General features: G+C 42.3%; 1 protein-coding gene across 1 annotated transcript in view; it reads left to right on the top strand.

The window, feature by feature from the left end:
* kirrel1a (kirre like nephrin family adhesion molecule 1a) overlaps positions 1-23,140 on the top strand; it is a 31,573-nt gene that overhangs the window by 6,177 nt on the left and 2,256 nt on the right. Inside the window, exons 2-14 of the mRNA XM_053343327.1 lie at positions 8,753-8,902; positions 12,558-12,707; positions 12,804-12,961; positions 13,100-13,250; positions 13,728-13,833; positions 14,291-14,439; positions 14,654-14,781; positions 16,016-16,142; positions 16,398-16,498; positions 18,494-18,710; positions 19,624-19,731; positions 19,988-20,115; positions 20,410-20,523. Of these exons, the coding sequence (XP_053199302.1) occupies positions 8,753-8,902; positions 12,558-12,707; positions 12,804-12,961; positions 13,100-13,250; positions 13,728-13,833; positions 14,291-14,439; positions 14,654-14,781; positions 16,016-16,142; positions 16,398-16,498; positions 18,494-18,710; positions 19,624-19,731; positions 19,988-20,115; positions 20,410-20,523 (1,787 nt within the window). The remainder of the gene's footprint in view (positions 1-8,752; positions 8,903-12,557; positions 12,708-12,803; positions 12,962-13,099; positions 13,251-13,727; positions 13,834-14,290; positions 14,440-14,653; positions 14,782-16,015; positions 16,143-16,397; positions 16,499-18,493; positions 18,711-19,623; positions 19,732-19,987; positions 20,116-20,409; positions 20,524-23,140) is intronic.

The raw sequence follows: 23,140 nt of genomic DNA, 5'->3' as shown, positions 1-23,140 counted from the left end.
GGGAAGGCTCAGAACCTGGATTCCTTCTCCGTCGGGCCACAAGGTCGGCCACTCACTGATGTGGGCGATAAAGCCTGGCTCGCATTTGGCATTCCAGTTCATCCCAAAAGTGTTGTGTGTGGGGGGAGGGGGTTGAGGTCAGAGTTCTGTGCATGCCAGTCAACTCCTTTCACACCAAGCAAGGAAAACCATTTTTTAATGGACTGGATCTTGGACACAAGGGGCATTGTTCCAAAGTTGGAAGCACACGTTCTCTCTTAAGTGTTGTTTCAAGCCGTAGCGTTAAGATTTCACTTAATTGCAGCTATGGGGTTCTGGCAAAAATAACAACCCCAGAAGAAAAGTACACAAAGGTAAACTGACATACTTTTGGCTGCAATTGGACACACACAAAAAGCAGAAATCATAGTTTATTCTTTTCATTGTTGTGGGTATTAGGATGATCAGCAGTTGGAGGTCAGAGTTTACCACTGGTTTTGAATTCCAGTTTTTTTTTCCCCCAATGAAATCAAAAAGCTTTAACAGTGCACAACTCACATTCTAGTCTTTTGTTTGCTTCCAACAAAGAAGCCTCCCCTTCACAGCATCAGTAGACTACAGTACGCACTGCTCGCTGATATTGGCGAGGGGCTTTGCATGAATATTACCTCGCTCTTGCGGGTCATGGCCCCGAGCTTTTATTGGATGGTTTGTGACAGATGACATTGCGAGAAGCTACAGTACATAGCAATAAAATTAGATTGCACTGGATTGAATTAAAGCAGACCTTGGAGGAGGTGATTTATTGATGGGACGCTGCTTGTAAAATAGATTCCATCGCTGTGCTGTACTACTGTAACGCGAGGTGGGTCGGCGGACCGTCCGAAAGCTGTCACAGTTGACGTCTCCGGTGTTTACTTGCTGGATCACGTGGCTCTCAGAGGCAGAGCGGCTTTAGGAATGGGTCGCTGCCCAAAATCAATTGGGAACCACTGCCGCGAAGCATTGATTTATTATGATATCGACCGTGCCAGCTGAATTCAGTGGCGACCCCTGCGCTACAAGCTGCACGGCACACTACTGCAGACTAGCAGCTTCATATGTATCCCCTTGTTAAAGCTTATCCAGAGGACAGCTATTGTTAGTTCTGGTCACCCTTGGTTACTGCAGAGTATTCTTTGTCAGCCGCTCGGCATGTTGGCCGCACAAAGGCTCGTGGATTACCAGCGACGGGCCGGCTTTCCAGCGCTTGAGCATATTCATGTGCCCGTAATGTGTCAGATGCCTCGTCCATGAATTATCATATTACCCACCACTGATCCTGGGGTTGCCATGGCCACTGTGTCTATCATTGTGTCAGTGGTCCTCACTGGCTGTAGCCATGGTAACAATGTCTGTAACAGAGGTTTGGTACAAATAAAGCTCTTCAGATGTGAAATGCGTGTATGAGTGGAGCCCTGGAGAATGCAAAAGGGTGGCACACACACACACACACACACACACACATGCTCGGGCAGCACATGCAATCTCACACATACACACATTCGTAGAAAATTAGTGTGTGCACTCATTTTCATACTACAGTGTGCATGATGGGTGCATGATGCACTCTCATACACCCTACAGTATCCAAATGGACAAGAAAAACGCAGGTATAATTACCCCTCCCGCCATTTCCAAATAAACCTGTTTCCACAGCAACCATTTTGATAGTAATGGAGAGAAGGACTGATGGAGAGAAAGTGAAGAAGCATACAAGTCGGAGGTGGAAAAGGTAGACGGGCAGCCAGGAAGGGAATAAAATGGTAGGTGAAGGGAAGAAGGAGGAGTGATCATTTCTAAGTAGATGCCTCCCAGACAAAAGGAAGTGAATGGGGAATGAGAAGAGGGCAAGGCCACAAAAGAGAGGGAGAAAGCGAGAGGTCGCGGACTGCTAGTAAGGGGGAGGACGGCAAGGTAAGATGACAGAGGAAGGGAGTGAGCAGGCAGACAATGCGGCAAACAAAAGAAGGAGTCTGTGTCTCTTTTCTCCTTCTGGCTCTCTCTCTCCTCAGCCCTAATCTTCCCCCCAGTGCTCCGTCCCCACCTCCAGGAGTCACCTTTGTGTTTGAGTGACATGGTGTCAGCACACTCAGTGGGTCGCCTCCTTTCACTCTCTGCCTCTCTCCATCCACGTTTCTAGTCGGTTCCTATAGCGCCATCGCCATGGCGACGGTTATTATGGCCATCCTGCCAGGCAGCCATGTTGTTGAGAGAAGGCAGGCACAGGTGGTAGAGTTCCCACAGCCTGATGAATCGATCAGAGAAACACGTGGTAATAGTTTAGAGCTGAAATGATTGATGGTTTGTGTATTGACAGAATGTGATTGCAATTTTGATAATGAATGGATTGTTTTGATTCTTTGTGATGAAAACCAATGCCAAAGATTTACATCCTCTCAACTAGACAGAGTCATTGTTTTTCTTTGTTAAAAATTAATGTGAATTCAAATATCAGAGTTTTGGACTATTGGATAAAGTTAGCAGTTTGAAATCATTCATCAATTAATTGGGAAATAAACATTACATGCAGCCCTACATACATTATGAGCAGTATGAATTGCACACACCATGCATAAATACATAAAAATGTATGTAGGTTACATGCATATATACAATCGTGCATGTATACATACACAATTCATAGTGCTGCTCATATCTTCAAGTCATCTTTTTAGGAGCTGTAACAAGCAGCATAGTTTAAATGCTTTGTTCAAGTTTTCTGAATGAAAGAGGAACTTAAAAAGACTCCAGTAAAAAAGTTGCAGCGGTCTCATGCACACACACACATACAAATACATACACACACACACACACACACACAGATCAGTCCGTCCATCAGCGCGTAGACTGACTGACAGATTTGACTCCTTGATGTATTTACAGTCATATACAGCAAACAGGGAGATGGTGAGTCAGTGCCGCATGACTCCTATGGCAGCAACTTTCTCCTGAAACAATGATGTCATCCTCCTCCATCACACTTCACAGCGCTGTCTGTGGACCTCGCCATCTCTTTGTTCTCCTATTCCTGCATCTCATTTTTCAGGCAGCCCCTCCGTAACACCAACACATCGGCCACACGCAGTGGCGATATGGAATTAGACAGATAACAAAATCAATTTGGAGCGGATTGACTAACACAGTGAGGAGAGTTGGAGAGGGGTGGGGAGGAGAGGAGAGAAATAATGAGACCAGTGCGACCGCCTGTCTATTAATTGGATAGGTGGAGGGAGGATGAGGTCATTGAAAAAATGTTGCTTTTTTTCCCCCTGAAAAATGGGTGTACCGAGCACAAGGGAAGGTTTCATCAGACACCCAGATGCTCATACGCGTGTGCGTTCATAGACACGCTTGTACAGAAAACTTTTTTTTTGGGCAGTTACTTTACACGTCAGCTGTTGCTATGGTGACGCAAGTCTGTGATCCAGCTGAAGTGCGGGATTGGCTGGAGAGGAGCGAGGGAGAAGAAGGCAGGGGGACTTTGTTGGAGGGGTACAGAGGGGTACAGGGGAGGGGACCAGACACAAAGATAATTAGATCGATACATTACAATCCGTATGAAATGGCATTTTATTTAATGGCGTTTGATTCAATAAGCTTGAATGCCATGAGTGAACCTTTCCCAGAACTCTCTGTGGCATCACTTACCAACCTTACCCTCCTGTCCCGCACAGAGAGAAGAAAGCTGGTAGTTAAACGCTGAAAAGGAAGCTTTGACATTCACCACCTAACAGCAGGGTGTGTGGCAAATTAAGAGTTGCAGGGCATATGAGCAGCACACTTACTAAAAATAGCTCCAAACATCTTTGCATGCATATACCCTTTCAGTAATTTCTCAGCAACAAATTGACGGTCCATTACCTTGCTATTAAAACGCCATTGCATGGTGCGAGAGATGCTATCGGGCTAAATTTCGGTGGCGGTTCCCCACTATGGCGGCGTGTGGCCATGCTTTCGGTGAATCACCCAGCGAAGCAGTGCATGCTCGCCTTTGGCTTTGTGTCTGCTTTGACAAGCCGAGGTTGGTGTCACAGTATCTGCAGGGGCTGTTGTCCACGGCCCCAGATTAATCCTAATCCCCTTCCAAACTTTGACTAGGGCTGTACTTAATCCTAGACTGAACTGAGACCCGTTCCCAATGGAGATGGAGATGCTCCGCTGCTTTGACGGTTTAGTCCGAGTTGCGGTGTAATCCATGTTTCAGGAAACCGCCTGTACGTGTCGATTATATGTTTGGGGTTTAGGGCGGTTGTGTTTGTGTGTGTGTTGACAGGAAATGGTTAGCCCATGTGGTGAAGGTTAGGTCATCTGTGCCGCTTGCTTTTGTTTGTGTGCGAGCGTCCATGTGTGTGTGTGTGTGTGGTCGTGGTCGCAGCTTTTTGGGACCGTGGTCTTCGTGTGGACAGGGTGCTTGGAGTCTCCCGGTGGTATCTTGGGGATCAGTGACTCAAAGAAATCAGGACACACTCTAAATTTGTCACTGCAGCATAACCCACATAATGAAAGAATACAAGCTCCCTCGCATACACTCTTGCTTTGCCCTGGCTGCTGTCGGCGCGTAGATTTCCTTCTTTAAACACACAGACACACTCACAGGCACATGCACTCATGTTGACAAGTGTTAACTGGGTAATATGGAAATCAGAAGGCGATGAGCACATGTTTAAATGAGTCAGTGTTTTCAGTCCTCAGCCTTCGCCTGGGTGTTTTCCTCTGCAGACTGTGTAGCCTCCGCTCAGGAGTGTTCAGTTTGTATTATGTTTGTGGTTTACTGAGGCAGTTGAGGGAATACCTCCAGCTTGCATATCTGAGGTGGTGGAGGAGAGGATTTGCTTGCCCTCAGGCTACCGTTGAGCTTGCGGGGTAGTTTAAACCCAGCTAAACTCTCTTTACACCCATGTATATCTGAGAAAAGGCTTTTCATGCTTTTTAAGATGGTATAAATCCACACTTTACATTCCAGCAATTAGCATTAAAATGATCATCAAATTAAGGTGCATACTGGAAATTCAAGAAAAAATCTATACCGTCTAGAATGATCTTTTGTTTATAATGGAATTATATATATATATTTTCCAGAATATCATTCTTATTATAAATTCTCTACCTTAATTACGGCTACATCACTGTCACATGAGCTTGCTACATTTGGCTCAGAACATCTCGTGCAACAAATCTAACAAAATAAGCATCATGCACCTCTTAAGATGGCCATATTAAACACTCCTTTACAGTATTTACACTGTGAATCACATGACTTCTTTTATATGAAAGTGGTCACTCATAATAGCAGACTCCCAGTGAGTCATCACCTGACTCTGCAGCCTTTATAGCATCTTTTAGCTCATTATTTCGGTCGTCCAGCCCACAGCTTTTGGTTCACGCTCTCTTCTTTCATCAGCTGTTTCCAGCAGCAGCAGGTTAAGAATCCACTGTACATTATCAACCAGTCACCAAATAGCAAACAGGCAAAGTTAGTGAGTAGCTGGTAAACATTTAGTAGCTTAGGAGCCAGATATTCCCTTAGCTGAGATCAAAAACAGAGCTAAAAGGAATGCAAATATTAGATTTATTGCCCAGAAGAGAACTCCAAACAAATGCTTGTGTCGTTCCGTATTAGTTGGATGTCTAAATAAGCAACTGTAAGATGATAATGTGTCAGTAACGTCTGGTGTGTCTGCTTGCACCCAGGTGGCCAAAAATCTGTTTAAAGCTTTGCAAAAACACTGTTGACTGACAGGGGAAAACTGTTTTAATAATTGATGAATTCTTTGGGTATTTTACAAGTGAATCATTACAGATGAGATATATATTTTAGTTTTGGATTGTTGTGAAAGAAGAAATCTGAAAAAGTCATCTGGGCTTAGAGAACTTCCTGAAAACTTTCAAAAATCAGAAGTAGCCAACTAACTTTGACCAAAAACTGAGTGTTCATCATGGACTATATAGTTAGAGGTTGATTGAGAAAAAAAGTTTTCAAGGCTTTTAATTCTTAATGTTGTCATTTTCAGAAGCACCGCCAAAAGACACATTGAAAGAAGCCAAAGTAACTCGCTAGATAGATAATTGTACTGGAAGAAATGCATGGACTTTATATAGCTTGATAGTATTTGGAGTTTCTCATTCATCTACAGACATGGTTTTCCAACCAATATTATCGGCCGATATTGGCCTATCACAGATAAATCAGTATCAGTGTTTATGCTGTCCAATATGTGCTGGTGTGTTTTTTTTAAAGCTATATAGGCTGCATTTTATGTATATTTATTCCTTTTTCCTAATTCAAGTTTATATTAAATTCCCACTGAAGTTTACTGTTTCAGTGCACTGATGCCAAGTTTATTCTTAAACTGTTAATTATCGCAGCCTCCATTACATACAGTATCTTTGTCAGTGTTTGGTAGCCACATTTGAGGGACTATTGCAATAAATGTGTATTTATGTATATATTCTGTATATATAAGATTATCGGCCAATATATCGATGTCAGAATTTTTAAAATTTCTTAATATCAGTATCGCCCCCAAAAATCCAATATCGGTTTGGGCCCAAATAATTATTACATTTCTGCATCAGCTTCAAATTTGAGGCTAGGTGATGTATGTATTTGCATGAATCTTTTATACAGCAAAGATGCATGGCTTAGTGACTGCTTTGATATGATTTAGCTTCTCAGCTTTTCATAACCAATCAGTGTTGTTATGTTGTTTTGTTTGTTCATCTTACTTCATTAATCCTGTTCATTTGGGTGTTCCTCAGGGAGCAAATTAAGAGCCCCTATTGTTTTTTTTGTTTTTGTTTTTTTTTCCAGGGCTGAATTATCCTAGGTATGCATGCTGCAGAGCTCCATCTGCATCTGATTCCCTTTTCACCGTGTATCCTCGCTCATCTCCTTTATCTTCAGAATATTAATGCGCTGCACTGTCAGAAGCCATTGTTTTGATTGGTACAGAAATCTTTTTTGCAAGACTGGGTTCTTTTGTATTATGAGGCATATTGTACCTCTGCAAATCACACCAAATCTGACATGATAGGGGGGAGAGTGCATGTCCGTGTATGCGAAAGGGAGGGTAAAACGTGAGCAATAGGGACCGAGGGTCATTTTGGGGAAAGCAGGAGGTGGGGTGGAGAGGCATATGGTAGTTGTTTCCAAAAAAAAAAAGTGAGAGAGATGGGAACCTTCAGAAAAGTGCTGGAGGGCTCTGAGGGAGAAGTGTGAGGGAATGAGAGAGGGAGTGTAAAGGAAGGGGGGGGGTGGTGGAGGATGGGAGGGGGCGGGGGGGCAAGTGATAAAAAAGTGAGAGAGGACAAGTGAGAAGGAGAGATGTGAATGGTAGGAGGTGAGGAAAAAGGAGTGGAGGGAAAAAGTGAGAGAGGGAGGAGAGAGACGACTGAACGGAGAGGGGGGAACGAGAAAGAGAGGGAGAGAGAAAGTGCTGGAGGGCTGATATTTAATGTGATAAATGAGTTGTGACAGTCCGCCTCTAACCCCCTTCCAACCAGTGAGGAGGAGGAACACAGAAATAGAAAGCATTATGGCTAAAAGGACATATACAGCATTATATATGTATATAGAAAGAAGGAGTTGCATACATACTGTGGAGAAGGAGAGGTAGAGAGAAATCAGTGCATGCAAAAAGGACATTCATAGACAGCATTATAGATGTACAAAGTGTAGGAGGAGAGTGGGGATGCATACATATAGAGGGGTAAAGCAGAGAAGTGAAGCAAAGCAATTTGGGTAAAGGACATACAACATTATAGAGAGAGAACAGAAGCAGAGGAGGAAGAGGATGCAGGATTGGGTTAATGATCTACTGTACGAGATTCTTCGAAATAACAAGTGGGAGAAGGGAGAAAAAATTTAAAAGCCAGAGACGAGATAGAACATTTTTAAAGTGCAAATCGTCCTCAGCGATTGCCTCTCTTCTCCTCTCCATTGTGCGGGTGTCATGTCTTCAAGGGACAGCTAATTACAACTTGTCATCATACAGCGCCAAACAATAGCTGAGGGTGTTTTTTTTTTGTCTTCTTTTTTCTTCGTATTAGACAGTTGGTTGGTCGGTGGGCCAACGCACCACTGGTTTATCTGCTGTGGTAGTGGACGCCGGACTGGAGAGAGAGGGAGTCTAGTAGACAATGACAGCCACTGTAGTTTTGGTTGGGGAGTGGAAGCCTGTGAGATGACTCATAGGGAGGAATGAAGACGGGGGGAAACAGAAAGAGAGGGAGACGAGAGAGAGAGGGAGGGCCTAAGAGAGTTTAGAAGAAATAAAAGTGGAGGAGCGAGAAGAAAAAGGGGTGTGAGAGACCCTAGGGCTGAAGTTGCCTGTTTGATCTCTCCAACTATTCTCTCCTGAGTCAGCGTTAACCGCCTCTTCCTCTTCTTTCTTTCCCTCTCTTCTTCTCTAACTATGTTCTGATTTCCTCATCTAAGACGCCGCCGTCTTTCCACGCCGCCCCACGCTCCTCGCCGGCGGTCAGCTAATGGCCGTAAGCCATCGCTCGATCAAAGATGGCAATTGTGGCATACCATTGCAGTTGGGGGAATGCAGTTTTTTAATCAATTAACCATAAAGCCACAGATGCAATAATATGCTATATCTGCGATTTTACACTAGTTTCCCTATGTGTGTGTGTGCAGGAAGAGTGAGAAAGTCCCTAACTTATTCCTGTCTCTCTCCCAATCCCCCTCTCCCCCCTCCTCCTCCATCTGTCTGTCATCCTCCAGTGTGGACAGCGAGGTTCTCTCAGGAGCCGGCAGACCAGTCGGTGGTGCGGGGCCAGAGGGTGATCCTGTCCTGCGTTGTCTTCAACTACTCGGGTATTGTTCAGTGGACCAAAGATGGCCTGGCTCTGGGCATCGGAGAGGACCTGCGGGGTGAGACATCATACAGCCTCCTCAGGCTTCCTTTAGTCTATTCAGCATGTGACTAAGATGTGCTTTTTCCAGCGTGATTCTGATACTTTTGGATTGAAGCTGCTGTGCTGCACATTTGAACTTGAAATTTCAGTGAATCCAGTGACCTTTCGAGCCCTTTATGGTCCTCATTCACACCACGGTCGCAAAGACACGTGCTCTTTTTAATGTGTCCCACACTTGAGACCGAAACTGAAACTCTGTGGAAGGATACGTTGCACTAAATAGTTTCAGTTTTAGGGCGATGATGTAAAAGTCACAGCAAATGCCTAACAAAAGATAAGAAGACTTACACGATGTCCACACAGACTGCAGAAGAAAAGCAATGCAATACTGGAGAAACAGCTGAAATGCCTCCTATGTGGACAAGCCTTAACAGTCTACAGCCATACTAGCAGCTCTGTGAGGCTCATCCATCTAATATATGACAAGACATTTCATTAAAACTTATCTCAACCCCTTTGGAAGTAGAGGAAAAGTCAGGGGATCACATGGGTCAGTGACAAATAAGAGTTGGCAAGATGAGCAATACAAAAATATTTGTCTTAAAGCTAGCATCAGGTTTGTTGAAATGTACATTTTGTATTTTTGTTGGTTTTATGTCATTTAAATGACATTTGAACCATTTTTGACCAAAAGTAAGACTGAATGCTCCTGAACATGTCAAATGGTGTAACCGCCAAAATAATTAATTTTCTCCAGATTAAATTTGATATTTAGAACATTCCCTTTATTTAATATAAAAAGTTATAATGTAAGATCATGCCAAAGTAGTTGATATGGTGTTTTATTGAGAATTTAGTGTTTTTAAGCAAGTTGAATTATTTGGTGCAAAGTTTCTATGGTTACACCACTTAGACATTTTTGCCATAATCCTCTAATGTATTCTCTCAAAATGGATTAAAAGCAGAAATTTGATGCTGGGTCCACAAAAAAAGAATGTGTGCAAGTTATTCATATGTTTATTTTCACATGTTAACCCCTTTAAATTTGACTAAACTACATGGACACAAAAAAAGTAATTGACCCACCTGTAAAAATGAACTGCAAAATACTGGAGATTGCACCGATACCAAAGAAAGTCTAGCTGAGCTTTAATATGGGACCATAATAGCCATCACAACAGTCATCACAATCTTATATTATTTTATTTTGAAGTATTTTGCATGTATTTTGATGTGTTTTCCAGTGGTATAAACATGGAATCCAAGCAGAACTCTCTCCCAGCATACAGATTGATACTAGACGCGCTTACCCAGTGTTAGTATGACATTGTGTGTACGTAACCCCGGTGGCTCATGTATGCTGACTAAATATTTTCGCCGGTGAACGTTGTAGTTTCATCCAGATTGAGCCAGCCGAGCAGTTTCTGAAGAGACATGAGAGGCTACTGTCATGCCATTGAAAGACAGCTTAACTACCGCAGCAGCTATCCCATCACATCAGATTGTGACAAATTGCGCACTTATTTAGGCTGATGTTAAATTTGGCCACCTTCTGCACGCGGTCATCAAATGCTTGATGGGAGGAATTTCTAAGCTCCCCTAAGGCACATTTTACAGACTGACACCCTTCAAGTTGGTGGAGGAGCATCGCATCATCACCTCTGTCGTATCGGCGGTGGGTGATACCGACGCTATTATCTGATTTTTATTGAAAGGCAAACTCCTACTCCTCCTACCTCTTTGCTCTTACTCCTCTCTCTCTCTCTCCCTCTTTGCATTTTTGTTCCCCCCAGTAATGAAATTTCCAGTCTGATTTATTAAGTAACCCGCTTGTCCACCTGTCAACAACATCTTAGACTCGGCTCGTCTGGCTTTGACAAACTTGGAGGAATGATGCATCTCTTTTCAGAAGTGCGCCGATTAGCCCAAAAGGGGTTATCTGCAATTACTGGCCAAAACAAGTGGGCATATTTTTAACTGACTGGTCCAGAGGGGTACTGCATCATATGTGACATGCTGGTGCCTTGTCGTTGTTATTGCTTTTCCACAGACTTTGGGCTTTAGCATTTTTTCAATTCCCCCCCCCCTTTCCTTTGCCTTCCTTTTCTCCTACAAGTTCTTTCTATTTCCCTCCTTCTTCTCTCTTCTCTTTTTCCCTTCTTATCTTTTACACACAGCCTCTCCTCTCTTCTCCTCTCTTCTCCTCCCCTCTCCTGCGTGTCACACTATTCCTTTCGGACCTCCTCGTCTAAATGTCCCTCGTTCCTCTCTCTCCCTCTCGCTCTCCTTTTTTTCTCAGCTGCTCCCCCGTTGTGCCGAGCCCTCTCCTAATCTTCCTTTAACTTCTCTACCTCGTCTCACTTACCTTCCTCTCGCTCGACACGCTCTCGGCTCGCGCTCTCCTCTTTCTTTCCAACCCCCCTGTCCCTTCTTTCTCCTCCTCTCCGTCCTCATCTGCCCCTTTCACCAATCTTTCGTTCTCTCCCTCCCTCTTTCCTTTCCTCCCTCCCTTCTTTTAATCATATTGTTACTGTAATGGTCCAGTGCTTCGAGCCAAAGCTTTTAAATAAAAACATGTGAATGAACACTGGCCGCTTCATGCACACATACACTCAGCGTGTGTGTGTGTGTGTGTGTGTGTGTGTGTGTGTGTGTGTGTGTGTGTGTGGATGTGTGTGTGTGTGTATATGAGACTCTGTCCCTCTGCCCCCCCTCCCCTCCCTCTTTCTCTGGGCTTTTCATACGCTTTCTCGCTCTCGACATTTCACATGCAAATGCACGTATACACAAGGCACACACACTCACATGCACACATGCATGCAGAAACAAGGACACACAAGGTTAGGCAGAGCAGGCAAAGCTCAGTTGGGAGGCCGTACAACATGGAAACGGCAGCGGAGAGTTTCACATGCGATCGACGTCTGGCCAGCAAACATGAATTCTGCACCATGGGCTCGAGTCGATTTGAGTCCTCTAAAACGTTGCTGTCATAATGCATTCATCTTTTCCCCCTGCTGGTGAAAGAGAGCATGGATGCCACCTAATGGCGAGAATGTACAGCAGTGACACAGCTGGGCCGTGTGGCGGATGGGGGAAGGGAAAGGGAGGACTGAAGAGGCTGCGTTGCATGCGTGCATTGTGCAACTGCGTGAATGTGTTTGTTTGGTCATGTGTGTTTTGTTTCTTTAGATCTATCGCCTCATCTGACCACGTGTCTCTCTGGTGTCATTAGTTCGCTGCTTTATTGTAAATAGTCACATTTTTCCCTCATGAGTAACACAGATATGATGTTTTCTAATCAGCATGAAGAGTGAAAAATAGCACGATGGTGTGTTTTTTCAAATTCTGGTACATATCACAGGGATATGTGGGGGATCCTGAGGCTTGTGACATAGGTGCAGTTTGTATTTAAAGGCTCAAATATGAAAGATACAGCAACGTAATTCACCTTTTAAAGCATTAGCACAAAGGACAGCAAGCACAATGGCAAAAAAGTGACACACATTTGCATTTTGTATGTCATTTGTACTCAATGAAAGTGTATGTAGGTTAAAAATGACGTTTTTTAACTTCTCTTTTTCTAACACCAGATGATGTATATAATGTATCCTAAAAAGTCAGATTGTCGATAGTTTAACTTTCTATCTCCTGTGTCTGTTTTTGCGTCCCAGCCTGGCCCAGGTACCGTGTGTTGCGTGTCCAAGAGCTGGGCCAGTACAACCTGGAGATCCTGTCAGCTGATCTGTCTGATGACTCCCTGTACGAGTGCCAGGCCCCTGATGCCGCCCTGAGGTCCAGGAGGGCCAAGCTCACCGTCCTCAGTACGTTTTTTTTTTGTGTTTTTCACGTATCAGCCTCCGTATGTATGTGAGAGAAATGATATGTGTTTCTAACCCTAACCCTCTCTCTCCTTCCAGTCCCCCCAGACGACCCGGTGATCGATGGGGGTCCGGAGGTGTTGCTGAATGCGGGGGAATCCTACAACCTCAGCTGCGTGTCCCGAGGGGCTAAACCACCTTCGATGATTGAGTGGCTTAAAGATGGCCTGCCTGTGGACGGGGCTGTCAGTGGCACTGTAAGTCTGAAAAAGATCCCCCCCCCCCAACACATGCTCCCATGCACACTTTCATGAAGGCTATTTACAGCTACAGCATTTTACGCTCATTTTTGACTGTCTTGTCACTCTCTGTCTCTGTCCTGTAACCATCATCAGGAGGTGCTCCAAGACAGGAAGAGGGTGACCACACGCAGCTACCTGCCCATCCATCCCATTGACACTGACACTGGGAGGAACTACAGCTGTGTGGCCACCAACCTGGCTGTCCCCACTGGCAAAAGCACAACTGTGACCCTCAACGTGCACCGTAAGCACGCTCTCTTACTCTGCACTAGGCTTCATAGGCAACACATTGATGGGAAAGCTGGTTTTAAGTCCAGCAGAACTTTTTTTTTTTGTAATACATTAAGATACCACAATAAAATGTGTGTATATGAAAAAGCTAAACATTTATCACATTATCAAGAATATAGTGCCATTATAATGAGCATATATGGTTATATTCCCCATCATATTGCTACATAAATTGGTAGTATTACAGTTCAGACAACTTGAAAGGGATCTTATTTTGAAATATATAACATCTGCCAGCAGCTAAATGTTTTTACAGCTATTATTAAGTAATGCATGGCAGCCATTTTGCATCAAACTGTCCTACAGATTGCAGCATACTGCAGGTTAGATGAAGTGAAGCTGGTGTTATACGAATCTCCCCATCTCTCTCTCTCTCTCTGTCTCTCTCTCTCTCTCTGTCTCTCTCTTTCCCTCTCTCTCTCCCTTACAGATCAACCAACAGTGACCTTGTCCATTGAGCCTCGCTCTGTCCTGGAGGGGGACAGAGTCACCTTCACCTGCCAAGCTCACGCCAACCCTCCTATTATGGGCTACAGGTCCGCATTCACATAAAGACATTTTCCATTTTGGCTAGGACTTTTAAAGCAGCTGCTGCTGGGCCAATTCTTATGGCAGCAATTTAAAGTTTCTTTTTGATTTTGCACCATTTGTACTAAAGTTTGAATGTTTTTTTGTGTATACTCTTAAATCCACCTTCTGTAGCAATAAAATATATTATGTGTGTTGCAGCATTAGACTTATACAATGCTTTTGGAATATATATGATTTGAATATATTAAAGAAGCATTGAAACAATTTCTTGGATCATGTGACCTGGGAAAAGTTACACCTCTAATTTTATGTCTGTTGCTTTTCATTCATAATTGGAAATACATGTTAAACCATAGAGAACATATATAAAAAGTATCCATTTTTGTTGCATTGGCACACATTTTCCAGGCAGTGTACATATATATTTTTCAGTGTGAATAATCCCCTGTGTTGTAACCCTAGGTGGGCTAAAGGTGGTGTGGTGCTGCAGGGTGCCAGGGAGAGCGTGTTCACCACCAAGGCCGACCACTCCTTCTTCACCGAGCCCGTCTCTTGTCTGGTTTTCAACGCCGTGGGAAAGACCAACGTCAGCATCCTTGTGGACGTTCACTGTGAGTCAGAGCCTACTCATCTCACCTCGTTCAATCACTTGTGGCCCACTTCACTCGCTGAAAGTCTGTAGTCAGAGGGATAAAACACACCATTGTTGTGTTGTCTTTTTTTTTTTCTCCTTCTTCTCTCTGAGCAGCTTCTCCCCTTTAGTCCTCTTGCATTATTACTCAAACACAACAAAGAACATCTCTCACTCACTATTTCTGTCTCCAGTCGGTCCAATCCTGTTGGTGGATTCTCAGCCAAAAACCGTAGATGTTGACTCTGATGTCACCCTTAACTGCAAATGGGCTGGAAACCCTCCACTCACGCTCACCTGGTTCAAAAAAGGTTCAAACATGGTAAGAAGCTAAGAGCCCACGCTTTGCACATCTCTCCTCTGATCTCATATTCTCACTATTTTTATAGTCCACACTCTCTTCACCTGCGTTTACAAAGCAGCCTGTCATTCAGTCTCTCTTCTCTTCTTCTATCATGACCTCTTTCTCTCATTTTCTTTTTTTTCCTTTTCTCTTATATTCTTTTTTATCAATTGTATGTATTACACTTAATACATGTAAGGAGTGAATTATGGTCCTTCTATCATAATACTATTCATATAGTCCTTAAAAATGTGGTGGTTGCTGCTATATAAGGATTTAAGACAGCAACAGACACTGCTGTTTATTCTGTTTGTTTTTTTCCAAAGATTATTTTAAGTCATATGATCAGATAATAACGTAATCCGACCATAGCGAGGGCTATAACATGAACAAAGATCCACAGCCGAAATCTAACAAAGGACTGTGCAGTATACAGTATGGCACGTGCCTTAAAGGAAAAGCATATATGCCAAAATGCCAAATGATGCCTTTAACCAATAGTCAACCAGGATGCCCTATCATGTTATTTTTATATTTGGATTTTTATTTAGCTGATGATAAAGAATTCATTTTGAGTCCTGTGAAATCATTTTTTGGCTAAATGGTTAAGTTAAAATTGTGCACACCAACTAAAAGCTGAAAGAAGTGGTTAGTCATATGATGACATTTGGTTGCTTTACAAATGACGGGTTGGGTAGCAAACAGTCTGTTCAGGTTAACTAGATTGACTCAGGCTTATTTTTAAGAGTTTTAAAATGGAGATGAGGACAGTTACAGTACATCACATCACATTTGCAAACTATGCCCTGACGTGGCCTCCACACATACGCCCTAAGTGTCAGTCTTGTTCAGGTGCTTCTTTCTTCTGAGGTGGTTGCATATTTAGCCGTAATTCTTACACAGTTAATTTTCTGATGGATTCGGTTGCTAGGCAACTGCAAAGCCTTAGTGTAAGGTTAAAAGAGGATGTGCAAGTTTGCATTGTTAGCTATTTAGGGTCAGAGTTTTAGAGCACATATGGGCAAATAAATCCAGACATACAAATATGCATCATGATCTATTAGAATAATGAAGCAGAGGTGGTGGTACAGTCATACATTAGCCTCTCTTTGACTTTTTTATGTATGTGGGTTTTTATTTTGTTTATCCCCTCATGCTGTTCAGCAGATTTTCCTTGTTTATATTTGTGTCCTTTTTTTTCACTCCCCCACAGGTTCTGAGTAACAGCAACCAGCTGTATCTGAAGTCAGTGAGCCAGGCGGATGCCGGCCAGTATGTATGTAAGGCCATCGTCCCACGGATTGGAGTAGGACAGACTGAGGTCACGCTCACTGTCAACGGTCAGAAAACATCCACACAATTTAATGTGTCATTGCTCATAGATGAAAATCTTGTACTTTCAAAAAGGTCAGGCTTGTCAGTAAAATGCTGCATGTCCAAAGTAGTAGCCGTTTATTTTTGACATCATACAATTCTTCTTGAACAAGCTAGATAAGATCAGTTTCAACGAGAAATCATCCTAATTTTATGTGTAATGTATTTAATGTCTCTTTCGTTCACACCATCTTCTGTTCTCTCATTTTCGGCCCGTGCAGGTCCTCCTATCATCTCCAGTGAGCCGGTCCAGTATGCAGTGAGAGGAGAGAGGGGAGAGGTGAAATGCTACATTGCAAGTACACCTCCTCCAGATAAGATTGTAAGTGCATAGATAAGAAAATATGAAAACACTACAATGCAACAAAACATCACTGCTACCAAAACCACAAGGAGCCCCCTTCTAAATTTGATCACAGCATGAATTATTCAGACAAAGAAAATGTCAAACAAGGAAAAGCTTTGGTCACAAAGAGCACAATGTTGTACCTTTTAGCCTGACAGTGATTTGTATTTTACTGTTACTGTACCTTTCCTCTCTCTAAATGGCTCCACTCCTGCATGGTAAATGCTTTTAGGCACTGTCCCCTTTTCTTTTTGAGTGGTGACTCACCCGAAAACTCTTCCAGAATTTTCCTCCATCCCATCACATAAACAAACCAACACTAACACTAAGCCGGTCCGCTTTTAGCTCCTGCGTCAGAAATCAGCCTGGATGCTTTCTCCATTCGTACATATCGCAGAGACGCAGTTGTAGTAGTTCCACGGCTCCTCGGCCTCTGTGACTGATCCGTCCTGACTCGCGGTGCGCTACTCCTAATGCAAGCAGCGGAGGTTGGGACAAAAAAAGATTTATAAAATATAAAGGACTGGAGAGGAATAGTTGTCCCAGTAAACACCACAGCCATGAGATTCTCCTTCTCTGGAATAAGTGGGCAGATTATGGGAACATGTGGGCTTATGCATAATTAACTGGCCTTAGTACAGCGCTTCAATGCTGAATAATACAGCTGCTTTTAGTGGGTTTAAAGTTGGCGCAATGTGCAAGATTCTCACCGGCTCACCGTCGCCACCACCCCTCCCATCTCCACATCAGTCGGGAGAAACATACAAACTGTTGCTGGAAGCCGGAGGAAGTCATGCAATATGCGTGTTTACATGTGAAAGTGTGCAGTACTTGGATGTTAGTGTGTAAATGTATGCAGTCTTTTTCAGTACTGCTGTGCATAGACAGATATGTAGGGGAAATAATGGCTTTTTGTTAAATATTATGTTATATATGTAGTGTCATCAAATAGATTTTATGAACACATACACATACACACAGGAATGGTAACATAACATTCCTCTACACATCCTATGTCTTGAATTTTCCTGTAAATCTACTCGGGAAGGGAACCTTAAAGAATTCATTATATATATATTTTAAGTGATGGATGTGTCATTTTGTCAGATAGCAGTCATGTTTGAAAGTATTCCCCTAAAGGAACAAACCACACTCTATTTGATTTGATATTGATTTATCCAATGACTATATGTTATAACAACATTTGGACATAGAAGGGGTATAGGTGCAAAACATACACATTTTTACATTTATATACATTTAGCCTTGAGACAGCCTTGAACTCCTCCATTTCATTAAGTGAAGCTTTTCTGATATCAGTAAGTTTTAATTTGTATGTTTGTGTGTTTTCTCAAACAAAAAAAATGCTTGACTGCTAAGAGAAATTCCTTACCAGCAGCGATCATTGATTTTCAAGTTAAGATGTTCCTCCTATTTAACTTGTATCGCTCTAAGTGCCGTATAACTACCGAATAGACTCATAAGTGTTGGAGTGGCGTCATAATGCCATGTGATGTGTAAATGCTCTCTTAGATGTTTCTGTATCCTGATTAGAATCTCATTCTGGAAAAAAACACAGAAAACATGGCATGAAAATGGTGAAATGTAGACATGTTGATTATATCACATTCATGTGTACATGTGTGTCCATGCATGAGCGCATTAATGGATGCATATGACTTGACTGTGAGTGATGATTTACTGTGTATTTGTGCATGCAGCTATGAAATTAAAGCTCTGTTTGAAGTGGATTGGTTTTACTGGAAGATACAGCGTTACAGTTGTAATTCAATTAGATGTGATGAGAAGTGTTGCAATGGAAATTCACTGTTATTATTACTATGACCTAAATGAACAAATCGTGATAAAATTCCTGTGTGTGTGTGTGTGTGTGTGTGTGTGTGTGTGTGTGTGTGTGTGTGTGTGTGTGTGTGTGTGTGTGTGTGTGTGTGTGTGTGTGTGTCACTGCAGGTGTGGGCGTGGAAGGAGAACGTGTGGGAGAAGGAGAAGGGGACGCTGCTGGAGAGGTACACAGTGGAGCAGAGCAAACCGTCGGCCGAGGGCGGCGGCGTCCTCTCGACCCTCACCATCAACAACGTGATGGAGTCCGACTTCCTGTCCACCTACAACTGCACGGCCTGGAATGCGTTCGGGCCCGGCACCATGATCATCACCCTGGAGGAGACTGGTGAGTTGTGCATACAGCATCATTTAGATATTATGCTGTGGTGCTGTTAGTAAAATAGCAAAAGAGAAAACAACTGATTCTAGTTTAGTATTCAAGTATTTCACACATACACAACTTTAAAATGGTTATTACACCATTTCTGACCATTTTGGAGGAATGACTATAATAATGAAATGTTAGTTCTTAGAAAAAATGCTTGACAAGTAAATAAAAATCAATGCTAACATCTCAAGTAAATTAAAAACAATAATTCACTGGATTTTGTTATTTAATCTATAAATGGTTACTCTATTGAGTCTCTAGAAAACTGTATATATCATGATGAATATTCTGACATCATTATATGACATTACATACTGTGACAGCAGATTTGATCTATATTTACCAACGCTGTGTAGAATTGAGGAAAGCTCATTTTAATTCAAGAACAGCATGACGATTTAAGGAGAGGGGGATACATTTTTACAATGGACATGTTGACTTGTGATGACAGGAAAATATATTATTATAATATTACAATGGCTTTCTTGTATTCTGCTCTCCAAGTAAGCCATTACAGTATGAGAGGACCCTGATTTTATTATTTACACTTCATGCTTTTCTTATTGTGACATGTCAAAATGTCTGCTGTGAGAAAGACCTGTTCTTAACTCAAATGATTTGACTGTAATAAGATATGTTGTATAATTTATACCAAAGGATATCCTATGTCTACATCCATCTCAAATCTCACCATTACCAACATTTCATTTGGATAATCAGAACAAATCCGTATTGTTTCAGAAAACAGTGGACAGATACTCTTATATGATTTAGCTTAATGAGATAGTTGCATTTATTGTTTGTGTACTCAATCCACTCCTCTGTCTTTGTCTCTATCCTTGTGTCTCTCCCTCTCAATCCCTTATTTCAGAGGAAGTCCCAGTGGGGATAATAGCTGGTGGGACGGTGGGCTCAACCATCCTCCTGTTCATCTTTCTGCTGGTCCTCGTTCTTATCTTCTACCGACAGCGCAAAGGCAGTGAGTCATACTCTCCATGTGCTTAACACATATACACCATGACGAACAGTAGTGTTTTACTCGTGATGTGTGAATGTCATTATATTTAATTCATGCTTTTTTAAAGTGGATTTAAAAAATAACCTGCAGCAAACCAAAAAAAGAATCAAAAAACCTACAACATCCTCTCCAACATATGGATGTAGATCCTCTCTGAACTTGCTCCTTTGCACGCGTGTGTCCAGCTGTATTCAACCTTGCCGTGTTTTGCTTCCAGGTCGGCGCGGGGTCACGCTGGGTAAGCCCGACATCAAGGTGGAGACGATAAACAAGGAGACCCACAGCTTAGAGGAGGACTCCGGCAGCGTGTCCACGGCTTCGCGCATGGTTAAGGCCATGTACTCGGTGAGCAGCAGCGGGATATGTGTGCTAGGGCTGGACTCTGTTTACACAGCCTGTAGTTGTAGAAAAAAAACCTCACATTAACTCAGTAACCTCTCCCTATGCCACACTGTACCTTTTTTGACTAAAAACAAACTCTGTGCTTTCCCCTGTGAGTGATCGCTCCTTTTTTTAACACTATTAATTCCATTTTCTCTTTTCCTGTCACACTCTGTTGCCTCCTTCCCTTCTCTTCTGTTTTGTTACGGCGCTTCCTCTCTCCTCCTTTTTGTTTTGTTCTGTTGTTTGACGGTTTAGTTTCTCCCCTCTGTGTCCTTCTCTCCCTCCAATCAGCCCTTTAAGGATGACATAGAGCTCAAGTCCGACCTCCGCAGCGACACCCTGGACACCCGCCAGGAGTATGATCTAAAGGTGAGCTCACACACTTGCCAGGAACACTTATTCATATCCGTTTCAGGAAGCAGATTGTCACCCAAATGTAAAGAACGGACTTTTATTAAAAGACTCTCAAATTCCAATTTCAGAGAAAGGTTATAGTCACAAGATCCAGATGTATAAAATTAAAGCTGAAATAAACAGAACATTAATATGAAATCGCACCAAAGTCAGTGATGTCATATGAGTTTTATTTGGGGCAAGGTTTTATTCTAATTATACCTCACAGGGCTGCAGATACCCTAATCATTACTGACATGATGACTCTGAGTGATGACTTTCATCCAGTGATTTACAGAGTGGTCACTAAAGATGACACAGAGTATCTACCACACAGAAAAAAACATTCGAAGAACCAATGCTAAGTTTTATACTGATACAAACCATCATTTATATACTATATATACAGTATATGATTCCAAATGAACTCTACTGAATGACTGTGGTATCTTAAAAATGTGTATTCTATCCCTGCTGTAGTAATGAAGGTAATCAGTCACAGATCAATGGTAGTATTGACAAGTATTGATTTTTCCTCTCAGAAAACAAGTGTTTCCATAATGAGAAAGGGGTCACTGCAACATCAATGCAAAAAGATAAATCTGATGTTTATATAGGTTTTTTAATAGTTTAAAATAAAATTACATTTTTAAAATTCCTGTTTGTGCACCTGGAACATTCAGAGTGAGATAGAGGCTGTGTTCAGAATCGCATACTAATGTACTGTTCATATTAAGTATGACGTCAAATTGAGTGTGTTGTGCATTCCAGCTGCGTAGTGTGTGGATTTTGTTTATGCTAGATATGCATGAATGTATACTAGATTAGCAAGAATTTCTGAGTAGACAGGTGTGAGCTTGTGTCTCTTCAGTCTGAGCAATGGCAGAGATTTGGAGCCAGACTAAAAGCTGATAATATATCACTTTATTTATTTTTTGACAGGCAAGAAAGTAACCATTTAGATTTTCCAATATGTAGTCAGTTTATCCAACAATGTTTTCAGAGATGTGAGGAGCCGCTGGCTGGATGAGACCGGCTGTCAATCACCTGATATAGTCATATGACTGTCTTGCTTCAGTGTACTTCAGTGTGAACAGTCTGTTAGTAATGACATACTTAATAGTTCAGGTAGAATGCAGTATATACTAATTGAGTATTTATGAGGCAGTATGTTAGTATGTGATTTCAAACACAGCCATAGAGGAGGGATTTGATTAGACAGCTGCAGTCTGGTTTTTGACAGTGGACTGTTTAAGTCAACGTTCAATGCAGTGCATGGAAATGTGGAATAAAGGGCAAAATAATCAAATTAGAAGCTAAGACCCAGTCCACCTTAACTGATTAACAAACTGGTGCCAGAAGAACAATATGTTATCATTTATGATTCCTGCAAACGTTCACTGTCACTATGGTGATTCAGAGGCAATGAATTGTTAGAAATGAATATTAAAGGTAACTACTACAGTTTTCTTTTCAAACAGCTTACTTGTTACAACTTTAGAATATATACTATATGTGTGGAATAACATTGTGGAATAAGATGATTTTTCCAACCTTAAAGCTATTTATGAGGGAACACAGCAGATCACAATATATTTTAGGGGATTAAATACCTCATAAAAAATACCTCTTTTATTGGAATGTTTTAAAATCTCTTGCAAAAATGGTATATAGGATACATTTACCCTTAGAATGGGTATTACAGTGACTGTGGGAATATTAGAGACGGCTATTAAAGACAAAAACATTTTGCAATGCAGTTGGCCTCTTTTCAATTACAAGAGCTTCCCTGCCCTTCACTCTCAGTCCAACTGTGATGCAACTAGCTTCTCTGATTACTTTGTAAGCTGACTAACTGATAATGGACATGATTAAAAGACAAAATAGGAAAGAATTTACAACGAACAAAGGAAATTTAAGCATTTTCTGCCCATTCAGCTGGCATGAATCATTTATACATTTTGACACCGTGGGGTTGGACTTAGGTGATAAATGTATTTTCACGCGCAAAGCTGCCAAAACGTTCTACTGAAAGTCCCCCCCATGAATATTTTGTGAGGGCAAACACACTACCCCTCTAGCTGGAGTGCTGCCTAGGATCACTTTGAAGAAACACAGACATGAATCCACCCCAGGAGGTGGTTAGATCACCCCGACAACAGCCTCAGCCAGACTGTTTTTTTTTTTGTTTGTTTTTTTTTCTCCTACCGCTGCCTGAAGCACCAAAGCATTGAAACTAAGTTAGGTGGGGGGAGAAGTCTGGGTACGTGGGAGGCAATAGCCCGTTTTAAACAGAGATCCTACTGTAAAGAAGACCCCTCTATTGTACCCACTTTTTTACACTGAACCAAACAAAGCTTGCATAATGTTGCCCCTGTGTGTGATTATAGATAGTGTGCCAGCCTTCCGGAATCAGAGGTGTGACGTGTCTTGTGTTGACTTTCCCGTCATACCACCCTCTCCCTATTACACAAATGTCAATTCAGCTCTGCGACTAGCTCCACTGCCGGCTTAATGGCGGAACAGCAATGCCGCCCTATTCCTCGTTCGTGCGTTTTATACGGAGCGGCGAGGTGGAACATTCCCGCCTTGA

This window comes from Scomber japonicus, chromosome 22, assembly GCF_027409825.1.
Source record: "Scomber japonicus isolate fScoJap1 chromosome 22, fScoJap1.pri, whole genome shotgun sequence".
NCBI classification, from domain to species: domain Eukaryota; kingdom Metazoa; phylum Chordata; class Actinopteri; order Scombriformes; family Scombridae; genus Scomber; species Scomber japonicus.
The sequence above is the reverse complement of the archived record's forward strand: the minus strand, read 5'-3'. Positions and strand labels throughout refer to the sequence as shown.